Genomic DNA, 18,972 nt, shown 5'->3' with positions numbered 1-18,972 from the left:
CAATCTTTTGTTCATCAATTTCATCTAAATCTTCTCCATCACTCAAATCATAAATGGGAGGTTGAGAGAAATCTACCTCCACATCGCTCTCTTCTTCATCGGGAGAAGGTTCTTCAATTTCAAAGGATTCTTCACCACTAGGATTTGATGCTCAATCTTCATCTCCAAGGGAGCTCAATTCTTGCTCCACTCCTTCCAAGTCTTCATATGGGATATGCCTTAGAGGTTGTGCACATTCCTCCTCAACATCAACTTCAATCTTCTTGGAGGGGTTTTCCTCAACTTTAGGTTCTCATGGAGGTTCCGCATCTCCTAAGTCTTCAACCACTTCTCCCTCTTCTTCAATAGTCATAGGTTCCTCCAATTGTTCTAACACAAAGTAGCTTTTCTCCTTTTCCACCGGAGTTTCCAATCTCTCCTTCATGCTATGTTCTTCATTTGATTCTCCACATGTAGCCATGGGAGTTCCTTGAGTGTTCAAGCATTGGGAGGCTAATTGATTTGTTACCGCATCCAAGGCGGCCATGAAATTTTGCACATCCCTTTTCATCTCTTATTGTCTTTGAACAAGAACATCAAGGATGTCATCCATTGGAGGTTGGGGTAGATGGAAGGGTTCATCAATTTGGGAGAGAAGTTCATAGTAGGAAGGTGGTTCTTCTTGGTAGAGTTGTGGTGGTTCAATATTTTCTATTCTTTCCACTTGTTGCACAACACACTCCATGGTTGCTTGAAATTGATCCAATGCTTTCTTGAGATGATCCCTTGACTCTTGTTCCTCTTGGATATCATGAGTAGGATCATAGGGCTCTTGAATTGAAGGACATAAGTATTCTTCCATGGGAGGTTGTGGTGGAAAGTAGTATTCATCTTGTGGTTGGAAATTTTCATATATTGGAGGTGGTTCATCTTGGTAATAATATGGAGGGGGTGGCTTTTGAAAATGTTGATGTTGGAACGGTGGTGGCTCTATGTATGGCTCATATGGATCAAAAGGTGGTTGGTATGGTGGATATGGATTAGGATCATATGAAGATGGTTGGTAAGGAGGGGCTTGTGAGTATGGTTGAGGGTCATGTTGAGGATATGGCTCATAGGCATATGGTGGTGGTTCTTGAAAGTCACAAGTGGATTCACCATAGCCATTGGATTGGTATGCATCATAGAATGGCTCTTCTTCATAGTGCATTGGTGGAGGTTGTTGCCAAGAAGATTGATCATATGCATATGGCTCCTTCCACCTTTGAGTGTCCCATCCTTGATACACATTCTCGCCTGTCACGCGGGTGACCCGGTTCAATTAGTGAGAACTAGAGTCAATGGCTCACAATCATCAATCTCTTTGACATTAGTAACTCAAGAGGTCCTAAGTTACCTCTCCAAGCCAAGAGTATAAAATTCTACTCTAAAATCCTTCCAAGCATTTTATCAAACACTTGGAAGGCACAAAAGAAAAGCATAGTAAATCAAAAACAAGAACAAAATCTAACAACAATTAATTACAAAGAATTAACAACAACAATCACAAAGAAACACAATTATTATGAATTACCTTGGATTGAATGGAAAGAAGGTAGAAGAAATAATAGTAGATCTACAACAAAGTATAAGAACAACATAAAGGAAATTACAACAAAAGAATAGAAGAAGATGAATGTAACAACAAAGAATTGAGAAGTAGAAGTAGAAGAGAACATGAATTAAAACCTAGATCTAGAAATTCTAATCCAAACCTAATCCTAATTCTAGAGAGAAGTGAGAGCTTCTCTCTCTAGAAACTAACTCTAACTACTAAAACTAAGCTAAACTAAACTAATGGAAAACTAGCATCTAAAGTATGTGAAGTATGTTGATTCCCCCTTCAATCCTTGACTTAAATAGCATCAGAAATGAGTTGGATTGGGCCCACAAGGCTCTAGAATTCGCTGGCCACGTATTGCTTTAAGTGGATCATATGGCAGCAACGACGCGTGCGCGTACAGTGCGCGTACGCGTTACTATACGTGTAGCAACTATGGCAAATCCTATATTTCATTTCGAAGCCCCGGATGTTAGCTTTACAATCCAAATAGAACCGCATTATTTGGACCTCTATAGCTCAAGTTATGGTCAATTGAGTGCGAAGAGGTCGCCTTGACAGCTTTTGCAATTCCTTCATTTCTTCATGAGTTCTCCATTTTTACATGCTTTTCCTTTATTCCCTTTATCCAATCTTTGCCTCCTAAATCTAAAATCACTTAAAAAACATATCAAGGCATCTAATGGAATCAAAGGTAAATTAAATTTAGCTATTTTAAGACCTAAAAAGCATGTTTTCACTCTTAAGCATAATTAAAGGAGAAGTTATAAAACCATGCTATTTTATTGGATAAATGTGGGTAAAAGGTGATAAAATCCCCTAAATTCAACATAAGATAAACCCTACAAATGAATTTTATCACACTGCAGGCCCTCACTTTTCATAAATGCAAGAACCTGAAAGTGAAGAACCTTACCCTGTTAAATAGCCAGCAAATGCACTTGGCATTCACTAGTTGCATGCGGGTTGTTGCATCCCATCTTAGAGTGTTAGCACCTCCTTCAAGCCCAATACCGATGGAGTCCACATTAGCGTATGTAAAGGTCTTTAGGTCAGAGATACTGTTATTAAAACAAGTGTGTTGGCCTAAAAGAAAAAGCTTTATGGAAGATATTATGATTTTTTTTTCTAGGGTAATATTAACATGTCACTTTTGATTGTAATTTTGCAATTATTAGATAGTGGTTCATATTTTAGATTCATATACACATACCAATGATTCATGATTGGAATTTAGGACATGTGGAATGTCATGCATGTTACTTTGAGGGAAAATGGTACAAACTATAAAGTATGCATCTAGTAATTTGTCAAAAAAGAAAATAATTCGCTGCATAATATTTGGTTTCGGGAGATGACTGCATCTCAATAGTCCGAAATTCTTCACGGGTGTGGATCTGAAGCATTACATGTGGTTAAATCAGAACTAATCTTTTCAAAAAAAAATCTTATGATAAAAACAACATCCATAATCATTCAGTAAGAACTATCCATTTACAACAAAAAACAACATCCAATAAATTATAATTAAATCATATACATACTCAACAAAAATAGACATCTAATTCACATGATTAGAAACATCCAACAATTGAAATCAAAGACAAATCCATTTATCAATCCACCAAAAATCAGAATATCTTCACATAAGAACTAGTATACATTCTTCTAAAACCAAAAACAGAAGAAAAGCATCTTCTATTATTTAAAACCCTAACAATATACAAACCAATTGGAGAATATCTTGGTGAATTTATCAAAATTAAACATAAATCGACAACAACCGCAGTTCCTGAACCCTAGCACAGATTAGCAACATCCAATTTCCAATGAAACCCTAACATGCACTGACCTGTCAGCGTCGATTGGGGTAGTTCATGTGCAACAGCGTGCGACGGAGACGGAAATCAAGGGCGTTCTGACGACAGCGCCGGCTTTCACGACGCCGTGATGAATGCTGAAAGTGGTGGATGTTGTTGACGCACCTACCGGAGAAAATGAGTCCGCGACGGCGTATTTGACTAGTGTTCGATGCAGAGGTGGCAGTAAGTAGAGTCACGGTCAACAAGGATGGCTTCCTCGCATGCGACGGCAGTGGCTTCTTCACTGGAGTACTTGACGGCGCTGATTGGGGTTACTGGTGGGAGAGAAGACAACTAGGGGGCGAGACGCAGAGCGTGCCGCCGTGGAGAAGAAGCTCGATGATGGTATGGAGCTGGAGAGAAGAGAGCCGCGGTTGAACTCTTTACGATAATTAGGATAAAAGTTAGATATTTGGGTAGATGATTTTTTGGCCACTTGGGTTTTGGATCCGGCCCATTTGAGTTGGCTGGTAGTTAGCATATAGTGAGTTGGTTCCCTTGTGGAATTGATATAATTTTAATTTTTTAGTATTAGCATAAGTATAATCCCAAAAGGCTTCCTGAGTTATTTATGATAAATCAAGGATGATAATATCTTTGTTTGCAACTTTCCAGGTCTGTTTAATTATATCTTCAATTACTGAATAACTATTTTGTCCTTATGATTATTATCTTTAAAAATAATTCTCCATTATAATTTATATTTGATTTCAATAAACCTTTTATAAGACACTTTTAGTTATACATGGTTTAAATAATATTTGATATAGGTGTTTATTCAATAATAATTAGTGTACATCAATTGCGAGTTTATAATTTATGATAATAATCTAAAAATAAATTTGATAATCACATGTAATTATGTGATTGTTCAATGAAAAGTATCAATTTATAGGTTAAGGATACAATTTAATCATTATTATGAAATTAACCTAATATAACTTTGAAGGTATTTGTTAATCAAAAAGAACGGTATGTGCTTGAATTGGGTTACCGCTAAAATATATAAATATGTCTGTTAATGAACTTTGTGGAACTACAAAGATATGACCTAAGATAAGAATAGATAAATACATAAATTAATATATCCTAATGAAAAAAAAAGTTTGTAACCTAACATATGCTTTTTAAATATTTGATTTGATCAATACAAGACTCAACATATTCTAATTTTTTTCCCTCTTTTCTTCTGGTACAAATATGAATATCTAAAATAATAAGTATAGTATCATTTGACAAGTTTTGATAAAAATGGTTCTATTCATTCTTCAACTACTTCTTTTTTGTAAATTTGTTTCTCATGTCTTTTGACTTTTAAATATATTTTCATTCTTGGGGTGTGAAGTTTTCTTTTTCACATTCTATTACTGAAAATCATTTCAACTGGAGACTAATAATTAGCTATTCATTGAGTTCATTGAACGAAATATTCAAATCCCACATCGAGAACATGAGACAAGAAACAATACGTCTGACATTTGAAGTCTCACATCGACAAAAGAGGAGTGTGAGAAGTCTTCAATATGCTATAAAAGGCGAGGCACTACAACAATTTAAGGATACTTACCTGGACGGGGTCACTTGGCGATCAAGAAGACCCATGGCCTAGGCTGGTGACTTCCATTGCACTTTGGAAGGGTGCTAGCCTAAGGTCTACCCAAGTGGTGGAGCCTACGTCATAATTTGTGGTAGTGGGACCTGCGTTCGCGCGGTCCCTATTTAAACGGAGTTTAATTATTTAGTATGGTGAATGATAAAATTATTTCCAACATTAAGGGTGTGTTTGGTTTGTGTTTTTTATTTTATGTTTTCATTTTTAGTATTTATGTTTCTATATTTTATGGAGGAGAAAGTGAAAATAATAAAATTTTATTTTCTATTTTCACCTCCTATTTTCACTTTTTCTTTCACAAAATTTAGAAAATAAAAACAGAAAATAAAAAATACAAACCAAAACGCACATTAAATTTGTCAATTTTTTGTATTTCAATATTTTGCATTCAATGAAACTGAACATAACATTTTTTCTTTTCTTTTCATGTAGGAGTTAATAGGTTTATGTAGGTTTAGATTCATAGGTTTATTATTACCCGTAGTGATTTCAATTTATTTTTCCAATGGATTCACCTAAAATATTTCAACATTTTGCATATAATGAAACTGTTTATTGAGTTTTAGTAAAATAACTTTATAGATTCATAACACTATTTATTTTATCTCAAAAAATTATCACCATCAGCAATGGCAATTGGCAAGTGCAAACTTAATGATAATAAACTTATTAATATTTGTTTATTTTTTTATACTTGAGACTTCAGGGGGTATGCATTCTAATTTAAAAAATTACTAGGCCTCTAATTTATTAATACCTGAAACTAGAGAATTGAAAAAACTATGATAAAATCAAATTTTTTTGCGTTAAATTTTTTGAAGAGTACATGAACTATTTTTGTATACAGAACAATATAAATGTTGATAGTTTTATCATAAAATAAAATTAAAATCTGCCTATAGAGTTTATGGTTTCACATTCTTCGAATTACAGCAAATTATGCTATTTATGGGGATTTGATTACTTGAAAAACTCTTAATCAATTGTTGAATGGCATTTTTGTTTCAATTGGTTCAAAACTCTCAACTTTATTGGAGATAAAACAAGCAATAAGTACTTACAAAAATATAACAAATAACAATTCTCCAACTAGAATCACAAGCAAACAAAATACTTCCCATACTAAAACTAATACCTAGATAAAAGTTTTTTAAAATGATACCATCTAAACAGTTTAACCAAAAAGATATCTATATATCAGAACGCACAACATTAAAACCATATCAAATAACATCCAAAAAATACACCATGCTCTTTTATCACTATCACTCGGATTTTCTACCGTAGAAGCGAGGACTCATTTTCTTAGCCACTAATGGTTATGAATTCTTACACCCTGCTTGTTTATACAATCCACTCTCTTCTACTTCCCAAAATACAACAAAAAAATAAAATAAAATCACTAGAGCGGATTTAGCATCACCATTCACCAACATGACTAGAAACACTTTTCTTCCTTTTTCTAGACCTTGATTTTATGCTGACTTGCTCTAAAGCCTCTCTTTCATTTATGGTTGTCCGCTAAAGTTGTTCCAAAATTACTTCCAATCACTGCAATACGTTATCAATTGAGATTCAATTCTCTAAGTCTTGATTGTTTCTCCTTTTATATCTCCTGATTCATTGTCATTTTTTTTCTTATACCCATAATTCATTTTGCTCTTCAATCTTGTCAGTTCTTTCTTTGTTTTTTGTTACTTTCTTTTTCTTACGTGTGTGGTTGATCCTTTTTTTCTTTGAAATTTTTCTTGCTCTTTTACTTATAGATGGAAAGAAGACGCGCTATACTAATGTACCTCATCGAAAAAATATGTCTATCAAAATGTTGCAATGCAATATAAAATGAAAGACATGACGACAATTGCAACATACTTACCTGGACGGGGTCGATGGATGATCATAAAGGCCCATAGCCTAGGATAGCAACCTCCATTGCACTTTGGAGAAGTGCTGTCCTAAGATCTACCTAAGTGGTGGAGCCTACATCATAATTTGTGACAGCAGAGGCCTGCGTTCGCGCAACTTCTACTAAACTAGCTAATTAAAATATTTTGCTTTTTTAATTATTGTTCTGCTAGTGACTTCGAACTAATTTTATTTTTGTTAACTAGTTTGGTTTGAATTTAAAAATTGTGATTTTGAATTTTGAAGATTATCAAAGTATAACCCTAAAGGTCCATGAGCTATTTGTGTTTGTTTAATTCATTTCAACATAAACACAGTTTATAGATCATATGTTTGACAAGTAACTACAGACCTATATGATATGACCTATAAACATCGGTTACGAGTTATAGCTCGGTAACACCAAAAGTCCGATCATAACCGACGATTTCATCATGACCATAAATATTCATTAAAGCAATAACGTCGGATCTACAATTAATCCTCTTCCTGGGCGTTACAGCCCAAACGGTCGACCATTTACACTAATATAAAGCAGACAAGGAGAGCAGAGAGAGGTACGTCTGATTTTCCGAATTAAGACATATCATTTACTCAATACTAACTTGAGCGTCGGAGTGCCTTTGCAGGTACCCACCTCCATTGTTCATCCGCTACCGAAGTATACCTTGATTCGTTTCTGGAGTCCACCGACCTTGGTGAAGAACGAGCTATACCTCGGAAGAGCCAGGCAAGAACACTATAGATTAAAGATGATAATATCTTGGTTTGTAATTTTACAGGCCTATTTATTATATATTTTTTAATTATCCAATAACTATTTGTTATTATAATTATTAACTTGATAAAAAAAACTCTGCTTTATAATTTATATCTCCGTTCAATAAGTCTTTTATAAGACACTTGGTTATATATAGTTTAAATAATATTTGTATAAGGTCTTTATGTCAATAATAATAACTAGTGTATATCAATTACGAGTTTAAAATTCATTAATTTCAAAATAAATTTGATATTCAGATGTTATTATGTCAATATACAATAAAAATTATTTATTTATAGGCGAACGATATAATTTAATCATAATTATATAATTAATCTAATATCAACCTAAATAATATAAAATTAACAGGAGATGATAATGTCATTTCCAAATTGATAACGTCACTTTTTTTTAATTTTATTTTTTTTTCTTCTTCTAAAACTATCTATAATTTTTATAGTATTTTCTTTTCAATAAACTCTGCAACTTATTAAAAACATGACGAATTAAAAAAATTATAATAATATGTAAATAAAATTCTCAAATATTTTAAAATCAGTACGAAAAATTGGAGTGTAGATAGAATAGCGAAAAAAAAAGTGCAAACAAAATTGTAGAAATTCAAAACATATCAGGATACTACTGAAAACAAATAAAACTGTTGAAACTCAAAATAACGAAATTGCTAAAATTCAAGAAAATTCAAAATGTTGGTGTAATTACATAAATTTAGAGCCCGTTTGGGAAGTAGCATAAGCTACTTTTTCTGACTTTTGAATTATAAAAAGTCATTGTACGTATATTTGGCACTATTTTAAAAAGAACTTTTAACTTTTTGAAAAGTTAATTCAAAACTTTTTGAAGAAGTAGAAATATATGACTTCTCCTCCTCAAAAAGTCATTCTATTATTCCTGTAAAAAATATCACCTCAAAACAAAAAAAATCTAATCATTTTCATCCAAGATTCCATCTGTTAGAAGTATTGGCTTTCTACCATCATTTTTACGTAATGATTTATCTGTTGAAAATATTGACCCTCCACCACCATTTTAAAATAATGTTCCATCTGAACCACCTATTACATATATTCATTTCAGTTTTTTTATTATTTTACTACTTTATTTTTATTATTAAATTTGTATTTAACATTATGTGTGGTATAAAATTTCAGTTTTAATTTTATTTTTTTCATGTGATTTTATTTTTATATAGCTGCTATTATTTTTATATAGCTGCTATTATTATTGTGCTATTATAAAGAATTAATTGCCTAAACAATTGTAATTTTAGTGATTAGGTTATAGAAAATCATTCAATATTGAAAATATTTGTTATCATCCTTATTTTAATATCCATTTTTTGTGAAAATAGAAATTGTATTTTTTGAATTATTTATCCAAACGCTACAACTTTAAAATAAGTACTTCTATAACTAAAAATCTAAACACAAAATAACTTATTTATAAGCTGCTGTTAATAAAAGTTCTTATCTTTTAAACTCTTTTGAAAAAAGAGCTTATTTAAGTCATTTATCCAAACTGGGCTGATGTTGTTGGTGAAAAAAAATACCGAAAAGATGATAGACTTGAACTTAAAACAAATACGAGGGTGTAATGCAAAAAATTACAGCAGACATAAAAAAGAAACCAAAATTGATGATAAATTTTTAGTTGTGATTGTCATTGTCTTCTTGAAAAAAAAATTTTAAGCTTTTTTATTTATATTTTTTCAAATTATTACTGTTTATTCATACGCACAAAGGCTAACTAATTCAGTTAACATTTAATTTATCCATATATCATCACCGATAAATCAATCTAATAATAAAATGAGCACTAAAATATGGTCATAAATTATAGGAGACATTTTTTATTTTTTTTAGGGGGAACAATATCTCTACATACATCAATGTCCCTCTACTTGACTTGGTTGTAGATAGATGAAGCCTTCTTTGGATTCTTGTGTTTCATAATTGCTAGAAAGATGATAATAATATTAGAAACTGCAAGAAATGTAGCCAGCAATATAGTTGAACAATAGAATTATTAATGTTCTTTTTTGGCAATAGTTGAAGGTGTCAAGCCAGCAATGTCAAAGTTTATGGTTGCAATCATACATATTTCTTTTACTCTAGATAGTACAGATTAGAGAGTACTATTTAAGTTGAATAGGGTTATTTAGAAAATATATTAAGTTATTAATAAAATGCAACTGTTTTTTTTAAAAAAAATAGAATAGAAAATATATTAAGTTATTAATAAAATGCAACTGTTTTAAAAAAAAATAGAATAGCGTAATCAAGTAGTAACAAATAACAATGATATATAAGAGGCCATTTTGTGTATCCTAAGAAAAAATGGTTTGTGAAATAGCAATCATGGTATCTTTTATCATAAACATTTTTTACTCCTTTTAATTATTATGATCATCTTGATCAAATAAAATAATAAATACTGAAAAAAAGAGGTAATATAAGGGACAATTTACGTATTTAAATAAAATCAGAAAAACCTTTACCCAAATACACAAATCAAAAAGTTGTTACGTGTTTGTGCAAAATGCATTATTATGTAAACCGGGGGAGCCAACCACGGTTTTTTATTTGTACATAAACCGTGGCTGACAGGGAGGTTTTATGGAAGGAAAAGTTTGGCTGTAAACCGTGGCCACCAACCACGGATTAGGAAGGAAAAGTGTTAGGCATAAACCGTGGGTGGCTACCACGGTTTATGAGGAATTTTGCGTTAAACGTAAAACCTCCTAGGCTCCCACGGTTTACGTTTATATGTATATATATATATACACATAATCCGTTGATGCTCAACAGGGTGGGAGGATTTGTTCAGGTTTGAGTGGTGGAGTCATAGAGGATTTTACATATATTTTTAAAATATAATATAGATACATTTTAAATTATATTAATAAGACGATTAATTTACGTCTGAATTCACAATATAAGAGTAACTTTTGTGAAACACGTTGAAAAGGATAAAAGTATGTTTCAGTACTTTGAACGATGTTCTTTGATGTTTGACAACTTTTTTTTTGAACGCCAACTTGATTCTGCATCCCAAAAGCTCGTTCATTAGAAGCAAAAAATTATAGCTTCTGCATTTACTCAACCCACGTTTACGTTGTTGCTTGTTATTATTGATTTTTCCATAATTTTTTTTAAATAAATGCTAAGAATATTAAAATAATTATTCTAATTTTTATGCACTGTTTACTATTTTAATTTTTTATAATATGTATTATTGCTCCTATTAGAAATGATAAATTAAATAAAAAATTAATTATAAATAATAATAAAAATCTAACTTGTAAAATTTAGAACCTAAAATAATAATAAAAATAAAATTATTAAAAGTACTTGAAAAGAGTATTAAAATATGTTATTTTATATATTATTTTTAATTTAATAAATAAATATTACTTTTTACTTAAAAAAATACTTAAAAAGTTGTCCATTTTTATATGTTATTTTTTATTTTATCAATAAATATTAATTTTATTATAATAATAAAAAATTATAATATACTAAAATAGAGTACTATAAAAAAATACTATATAAAAGATACTAAAAAATATAAAAAAATTAAATATATTTAAAAAAATAATATTTTAATTTAATATTATATTTTTTAAGTAATTAATTAATTATTTATCTAGAAGTGATTTTAACTAATATTATCCAAACAATATTTATTTTATCAAAATCAATTTTAGTAAAATTTTAAGTGTGTGTTTTGATTCACGTTGGGAATTGGAGTTCGAATGGAAGTGATTTTGTAGAATTGATTTTGGGTAGAAGTGAGTTTGTGCCCACATGCATGATTTATGTTTGGCAAATTTTACTAAAATTGATTTTGATAAAATAAATATTGTTTGGATAATATTAGTTAAAATCACTTCTAGATAAATAATTAATATTTATAGTATTTTTTATAGTACTCTATTTTAGTATATTAATTTTTTATTATTATAATAAAAATTAATATTTATTGATAAATTAAAAATACATAAAAACTGGATAACTTTTTAAGTATTTTTTAAGTAAAAATAATATTTATTTATTAAATTAAAAATAATATAAAAGAACATATTTTAGTACTCTTTTCAAGTACTTTTAATAATTTTTTTTTATTATTTTAGGTTCTAATTTTTTACAAGTTAGATTTTTATTATTATTTATAATTAATTTTTTATTTAATTTATCATTTCTAATAGGAGCAATAATATATTATAAAAAATTAAAATAGTAAACAGTGCATAAAAATTAGAATATTATTTTAATATTCTTAGCATTTATTTAGAAAAAATTATGGAAAAACCAATAATAACAGCAACAACGTACATGGGTTGAGTAAATGCAGAAGTTATAATTTTTTGCTTCTAATGAACGAAAAAAAGCTGTCAAATATCAAAGAACATCGTTCAAAGTACTGAAACACACTTTTATCCTCTTCAACGTATTTCACAAAAGTTACTCTTATATTGTGAATTCAGACGTAAATTAATCGTCTTATTAATATAATTAAAAATGTATCTATATTATATTTTAAAAATATATGTAAAATGATCTCTCATACAGGTTGAATCTCACCCACATATATATAGATATTCCCTCCTCATAAACCGTTGGAGGCTACAAGGATTTATGCCAATTACCTTTTCTTCATAAACCGTTGCTGGCAGCAAGGTTTTATGAAGATTTTCTTACATTTATAAACCGTGGTAGCCTACCAGGGTTTATGATCATTTTGTTTCAACACGTAATCCGTCTCTGTCAGCCACTGTTTATGTACAAATCAAAAACCGTGGTTGGCTCCCACAGTTTACATAATAATGCATTTTACACAAATACGTAACAATTTTTTGATTTGTGTATTTAGATAAAGATTTTTCTGATTTTATTTAAATATGTAAATTGTCCTAATATAAGCTTTTAATAATATCTTGGGATGGTGACAGAAATTTTGAAGACTGTATATATGAAATAAAATCTACAAGCTGGAAATATGTAAGTCCCATGTTTGTTATAAAGTTGGAATTTAGCTATCAAACTCACATAATCCAAATTGACACTTGTAAAGTACTTTATGGACCCCATAATACATAGATTGGAGTAAAATGATAAATAAACTTTTAAAAATTTATATAGATTAATTTAAAAAAAATATTAATAAATTTTTTTAGAATAGTAAATTTAGATAAATTAATTTAAATTAAAATTTTTTATTTTAATTATAGAAATTAATTTAAAAATAATATATCTACAACTACTACTAATCTATTTAAACTGATAATTTTTTTAAAAATTTATTTATCATTTTAGTCTAAATTATAAATTGATCTTTGTTCTTTGTTGGATTTGGAAAACGAATGTTTTGTCCAAATGCCAATGGTTTTGTTTATTGAAAACGATGATCGATCGATTTCGCGAATGAGAGTCTAGCAAATGGAGATGCTCAAGATGCACACCTCTCCTTTATTCCCCTTGTTTATTTTCCATTTATGAAAATAAAATGTTTATGAAATAATACATGTTATGATCGAATTCGATAATAACTTCTGATAAAATCATAAATAAGCACATTCAAATAATAAAAGTTTGTCTTTCAATTCGTTTTAATGATAATGAAACAAAAATATTCTATCAATATTTAAAAATCAACCACATATCTATTCGTGTATATATATATAAAACAAGGATTGTGGGTCAGTCTTAAATAATGTAAATGGTCCATCAAACATTTATCACTCATGAATATATAATAACGATCATATTTTAATGAGTTGAGTTTTTTTTTTTTTTTTGTGACTAGAATAATGAGTTGAGATTTAATAACATTGATATAATTTTAAACCAACTTATATTATTTATAATTTTTTGATAAATATATTTTTTTAAAGAATCATAATAACTTACGATAAAAATATTTGTACGTTAATTTGTATCATTTTTTTAATTTTCTTCCTAATCACTACCACAAAAACGGAGTCTAGCCACTAAATTTTAACCACGAACACTGAAACGTGATAAAAATAAATGAACGTGTCTTATATTTAGCACGAAACATTGTCACAGTGGCTAAAATTTAACATTTTACCACAAACAATATTTATCGTAGCTTTTCAATTTAAAGTTTATATTCCTCATTATTTTAATAAAAGTGTTTTGTCTCTTCTCCTAAAAATAAAAATCAAATTATAACCTCTTCTCTTACTTCTTTCTGTTTGTTTTCCATGATCAATTTATAATATTTTTTTAAATATCCTAACATCAACACATATTTATGAAATTAAATTTAAAAATATAAAAAAAATTAGATAAAACAAATAATTATAAAAATAAAAGTTATATTCTAATAATTAAGTTAATTATAAAGATAAAATTTATCTAACTAAGATAAAATAATTTGGATAAGTAATAAAAAATTAGTAATTTTGAAGTAAAAAAAATTTTCAGTAAATTTTTTACAAAAAATAAATTATTTTATTATTTGTTAAATTTAAATAATTGAAGATAAGTAAAAAATTAGTTTTTTATTTATATAATTTAATACTCACTACATATATTTGTGAGTACTGTACTCTTATTATATGTATAATTATTTTTTTTTAAATTATTTTATGAAATTATAAATTAAATTTTTTATTTATACTATTATTTAATTAGAATATACTATTAATTATTTCCTTTATAATTATTATTGTAGATAAATATTAATTTTACTGTATGTTTTACTATGTTAGTATGTAAAGATAAATTAAATTTGTCAAATACAATAGCAAGTAATTAATATTTAGTACTAATTTTTTATTATATTATTTTTATTTTAATGAATCACTTTTTTATTCATAATATCCTTCGTTTTATTAGGTAACATTTTGTTTCACATAATTTTTTATTTCATTAGTTAATAATAAATAAATTAATTATTTTTATTTTATTTTAAATTTTTATTTATAATATTAATTACATTTTACTTTATATTATTGTAACAAAAATAAAAAATAAAAAATATACAAGCTCAAACTAACAAATCAAATTCTTAATTGAATTTAATCATTAAATGAAAATAAATGAATATCATTTTAAAATAAAATATTTTAAAATATATCATAGATAAAAGTTAAAACGTAAAAGGAGAAAAAAACTCTAATAAATTCCTAAATCGAAGGTATTGGGAATCCTTCTCCTTCTGCTTAAAGACAATACAAAAACTAAACACAATACAAAAGTTATGAAAAATATAATAAAACTATGAGAAATATAATAAAAGACAATACAAAAACTAAAGATAAGAGGATAATTAGCTATTTTTTTTTATTAAACTTATGAAAAATCTGTTAGTAACAACTTAAATTATAGAAGACATCTTTTTTTATTAATTCTTTGAAAAATTTATCATTGACTACTTAGATTAAAAAATAAACACTAAAAATTACCCTTAATATGGGGTTTTTTAAAGGTTTAATAAACTTTCCATTCCAAGTATTGTCTAATTTTTTTTTTTACTAAAATATTAATTTTTTTTAGTTTTTTTTTTAATCACTCTTTTCACTCTGAACTCAAAACAAAAACAAGAAAAGAAGCACAAAATACATCAAGGGATCAAGCAAAAATTGATTCATCACCTTTCTAATAAATTGATTCACAAAATACAAAATAATGAACTAGTTTAATTTAAAATTCAAGATCGACATGAATTCATATCTGAATTAAGTTGTCAATCTTACTTGTAAGAAAATTAATACTAATAAATTAATGATTATGTACTCACTTCTATAAAAGTTCTTAATTTTATTAAGTAGTAACATAAACAAATGTGTAAAATTTATTAAATAAAATTTATAATTTTTCTTATAAAATTAAATTTTAAATATGGACTTAGTAATTAAAATTTAACAAACATTAAATTTTTTAGGTAAAAATATTTACAAAACTGAGTTAATGTATAACTCTTACTATTGTTTCGTGCAAAATAGGAAAATAATTAAATTATAGTGCATCGTTTGAATCATCATTCACATGTAGTGAGAAATTATGAGGGTCATATATTTATTAAAATGATTTTTACGTTATTTAATATTATTACAAAAATTAAAGATAAAAATATATAGATTAAAAATTAAAAATTAAATTTTTAATCGTATTTGACCGTTAAAAAATAAATAAATAAATAACTATTGTATTAGAAATAAATTAATATAAGATTTATTTAATAGATAATAAAAAGTAGAATTAAAAAAAGATTTTCAAAATAAAAAAAAGGTAAAAAGACGGCAACAACAACCATGACTATTCTGAATATTCAAGATTTAAAATTTCAAAGTGCGCTTAATTTTTATTATACCTTTGGCGGAAACTTAAGATAACCACCCATCACTCTGTTCACGTCTTATTTTGAATCTGTTACTCTATAGCACGTGAAGGTACTTCCTTTAACACGTTATATGAGTCGTCTCATATGACAACATTCTCCAAATAAAAAATACCGAACAATTTTTTTTCTTCATTTTAGTGTTATTTGTTAGTTTATTTTGGCAGATTTTCTCATGAAGCAAAAACGTAATAGTTCAAGAGAGACCCTTCTAGCAGAACTTCGACAACCACAAAATATCAACAGCAATAAAAAATTTGCAGAGGGTTTGGATGAAATAAATCTCGACCAAGGGGATGCTGGATCTTTGGGTATAGACATGACGAATGAGCGTGATACAGTGACTGCACTCACTAAAAAAGATCATAACGACCCTTTAGTTGTGAATGTCAAAGGTAGATGTAATTTCAAATTTTTACGTGATTTTTTTATGTTCTAATCTTTGATTTATTTCTTTTATTCAATGTTGCATTCGTTTATAGACACTTCTACCGGAGAAATTACAGCTCACAAAATGAGTGCCATTCAAGTTTGGTATTTGAAAAAGGAAGAAAAAGTCATGATGGAACTTGATGGCCATGGACAAGGTCGAGATAATGGCGCAAATTTATTGGTACGGTTTCTGGGTTTAATGGCCCGTAGAGCAACGCTGTGTCCAATTTCAATTCAAAGATGGGATCAGATGCCTGAAGACAACACAAAAAAGCAGTGGAACTATATTGAAGTAAGTATGTATACTTTAGAAAAAACCAAAATTTTTTCTGCCTTTTAAAATTTACCTTTATCTTTTTAATTTATGCGCCTTTTCATTTTTAATGTTTAGTTTTGTTCAATTCTTATATTTTTCCATTTAATTTTCTGTATATTATTTTGATTTCTCTTCTGTGATTTTAGAATATGATAATATTATATTAGCTTGAAAATTTTGATATGTCTTATACTCATAAACTATTTAGATATCATGTTCTCAAAAGATGTGAGTTATGCAAATATTAAAAAAAAAACAGCTTAAGAATAGTTAATAAAGAGAGAATTTTCGAGAGAGTACTACTTGAAATAGACAAGATAAGAGGATTGGATCTGGTATTAAATAAGAGTGATGATACCTTATTTAAATTTGGTTGTATTGTTGGAAATACAAACAATGTTGATAAACTATGAGTGTTTTGAAAAATGCATGCTGGCTAGCTTGATTAATAGTATTTGTACGTTTTAAAAAAGAGATAAAATGAGAGGAGGATATTAATGTTATTGGAAAAGTGCATGTATCTGGCTATATTTTTATTAGGTCTACTTTAAAAAATTCATTGTGTAGAATTGGTTTATTTTTTCACTCATTAGGTCTGTTTTTTATTTTTTATTTTTAACTTAAAATGTTAAAATAAGTAAAGGGATGAACAATATAAATTTTAACATTATGTATAAATATTTTGAAGGAAAACTTTGAGTTTGATTATGCTGCTGGCATTAAATGGGCACTAAGGACATTGGGTGATCAATGGAAAGCCTACAAATATTCGTTACGGAATATTTATTTTTATCCTACTAAAATAAAAGAAGAAATTCTAGCAACTAAGATTGATTCAGATATACCTCCTATTGAATGGGCGGCTTTTGTGCATCACTACACAAATCCTAAGACAAAGGTAATAGAATAATGTTTCTTTTAGTAGTACTGTTATATTATTATTATTTTTTTTATTACAGCTATCTTTTTTCTTGTATTTTTATAACAATATTACCTTTATTTTTTGTGATTATAAATTTTAGAAACAGTGCTTGCAAAATAGAAAAAATCGAGAGAAGTTTCATGTATCACATGCTGGTGGTAGTAAAAGCAATGCTAGAAGAGCAAATGAAATGGTATTTTAACGTTTATTCCTATTGTATTTGTAGTTGTTCTAAAAAGAAGCGTTGATAATGTAACTGTCTTATGATAGGAAAAAAAGTTAGGAAGACCTGTATGTCGGAGTGAAGTTATTCTGTCGACTCTGGTGAAGAAAAATGGAAATTATGTAAATGGTGGGCACATTTTAGCGGTAAGTTATTATGTTATTTGTTTTAGTTTAATGTATAATTTAATTTTATAAATTAAAACTTGGTATACACTAATCTAATTTTTTTTCTTGTGTAGGAGCAAATATTAGAGCATTTGCCTGAAGATCAAGAACGTGCTGCTGCTGAAGGAGTACCTTCGAAAGTGTTAGCTCATCCTAATGATGCAATTGGAAAGGTCTTTGGTGCTGAAAATGTAGGGCATGTGCGAGGTTTTAGTAGTGCTGTATGTCCAGTAGGTTTTGGCAAGTCTAAGCGTATTTTTGGATTTACAACCGGAGGAGTCTCCAGCAACGTATCTCAGCAGCATGTGTTAAATTTAGAGAAGCAGGTTGAAACATTAGAAAAAAAGTTAGACGGATATGAAGAAACCAAAATTCAATTGGCAGCTCTGCACAAATTTTTATCATCAAAATATGGCGATGAAGTACCTAGTATGTCTGGTGATATGTCAGACATTTAGTTAGTATAGTTAATAAATAATAGTTAAAATTTTAAATATATTTACTCTAGAACATGTTAGAATTTTAATTATTTATGTTAGAATTTTTCTTATTTTTTATTGTATACAAATTTAGACTTGTCATATTATTATTATTATTATTATTATTATTATTATTAGTATTATTATTATTATTATTCTGAATCTTTATTATATTTTTTATTAGAAAATATTAAATATTATATATTTATAAAGTTTGACTTACGTTATTAATGATATATACGTAAATATAATTTTAATTTAATAAAATTGTTCAATGAGCCACGGTCAAATTAAAACGAAAGCTACATATTATGACACAATAAA

General features: G+C 28.0%; 1 protein-coding gene and 2 non-coding genes across 3 annotated transcripts; all 3 read left to right on the top strand.

The window, feature by feature from the left end:
• Positions 1-5,000: 5,000 nt before the first annotated feature.
• Positions 5,001-5,159, top strand: LOC130963797 (U1 spliceosomal RNA). The gene has a single exon (XR_009079916.1). It is a non-coding gene; the product is annotated as a U1 spliceosomal RNA (small nuclear RNA).
• A 1,762-nt stretch (positions 5,160-6,921) lies between these two features.
• On the top strand, positions 6,922-7,082 carry LOC130964027 (U1 spliceosomal RNA). Its single transcript, XR_009080140.1, has one exon. It is a non-coding gene; the product is annotated as a U1 spliceosomal RNA (small nuclear RNA).
• A 9,346-nt stretch (positions 7,083-16,428) lies between these two features.
• Positions 16,429-18,627, top strand: LOC130962560 (uncharacterized). The gene is made up of 6 exons (XM_057888758.1): positions 16,429-16,504; positions 16,592-16,833; positions 17,546-17,755; positions 17,880-17,972; positions 18,050-18,148; positions 18,244-18,627. Exons 1-6 carry the CDS (start codon positions 16,429-16,431, stop codon positions 18,625-18,627), a joined length of 1,104 nt encoding a protein of 367 aa, XP_057744741.1.
• Positions 18,628-18,972: the final 345 nt, after the last annotated feature.

The sequence above is a fragment of the Arachis stenosperma genome, chromosome 2 (assembly GCF_014773155.1).
Source record: "Arachis stenosperma cultivar V10309 chromosome 2, arast.V10309.gnm1.PFL2, whole genome shotgun sequence".
NCBI lineage: Eukaryota > Viridiplantae > Streptophyta > Magnoliopsida > Fabales > Fabaceae > Arachis > Arachis stenosperma.
The sequence above is the reverse complement of the archived record's forward strand: the minus strand, read 5'-3'. Positions and strand labels throughout refer to the sequence as shown.

Excerpts from the sequence above, each read along its gene's own strand:
- LOC130962560 (XM_057888758.1), top strand. The coding sequence starts at position 16,429 with ATGACGAATGAGCGTGATACAGTGACTGCACTCACTAAAAAAGATCAT. Across the intron at positions 16,834-17,545 it reads AGCAGTGGAACTATATTGAA|GAAAACTTTGAGTTTGATTA; the intron begins GTAAGTATGTAT and ends AATATTTTGAAG. Across the intron at positions 17,973-18,049 it reads CTAGAAGAGCAAATGAAATG|GAAAAAAAGTTAGGAAGACC; the intron begins GTATTTTAACGT and ends GTCTTATGATAG.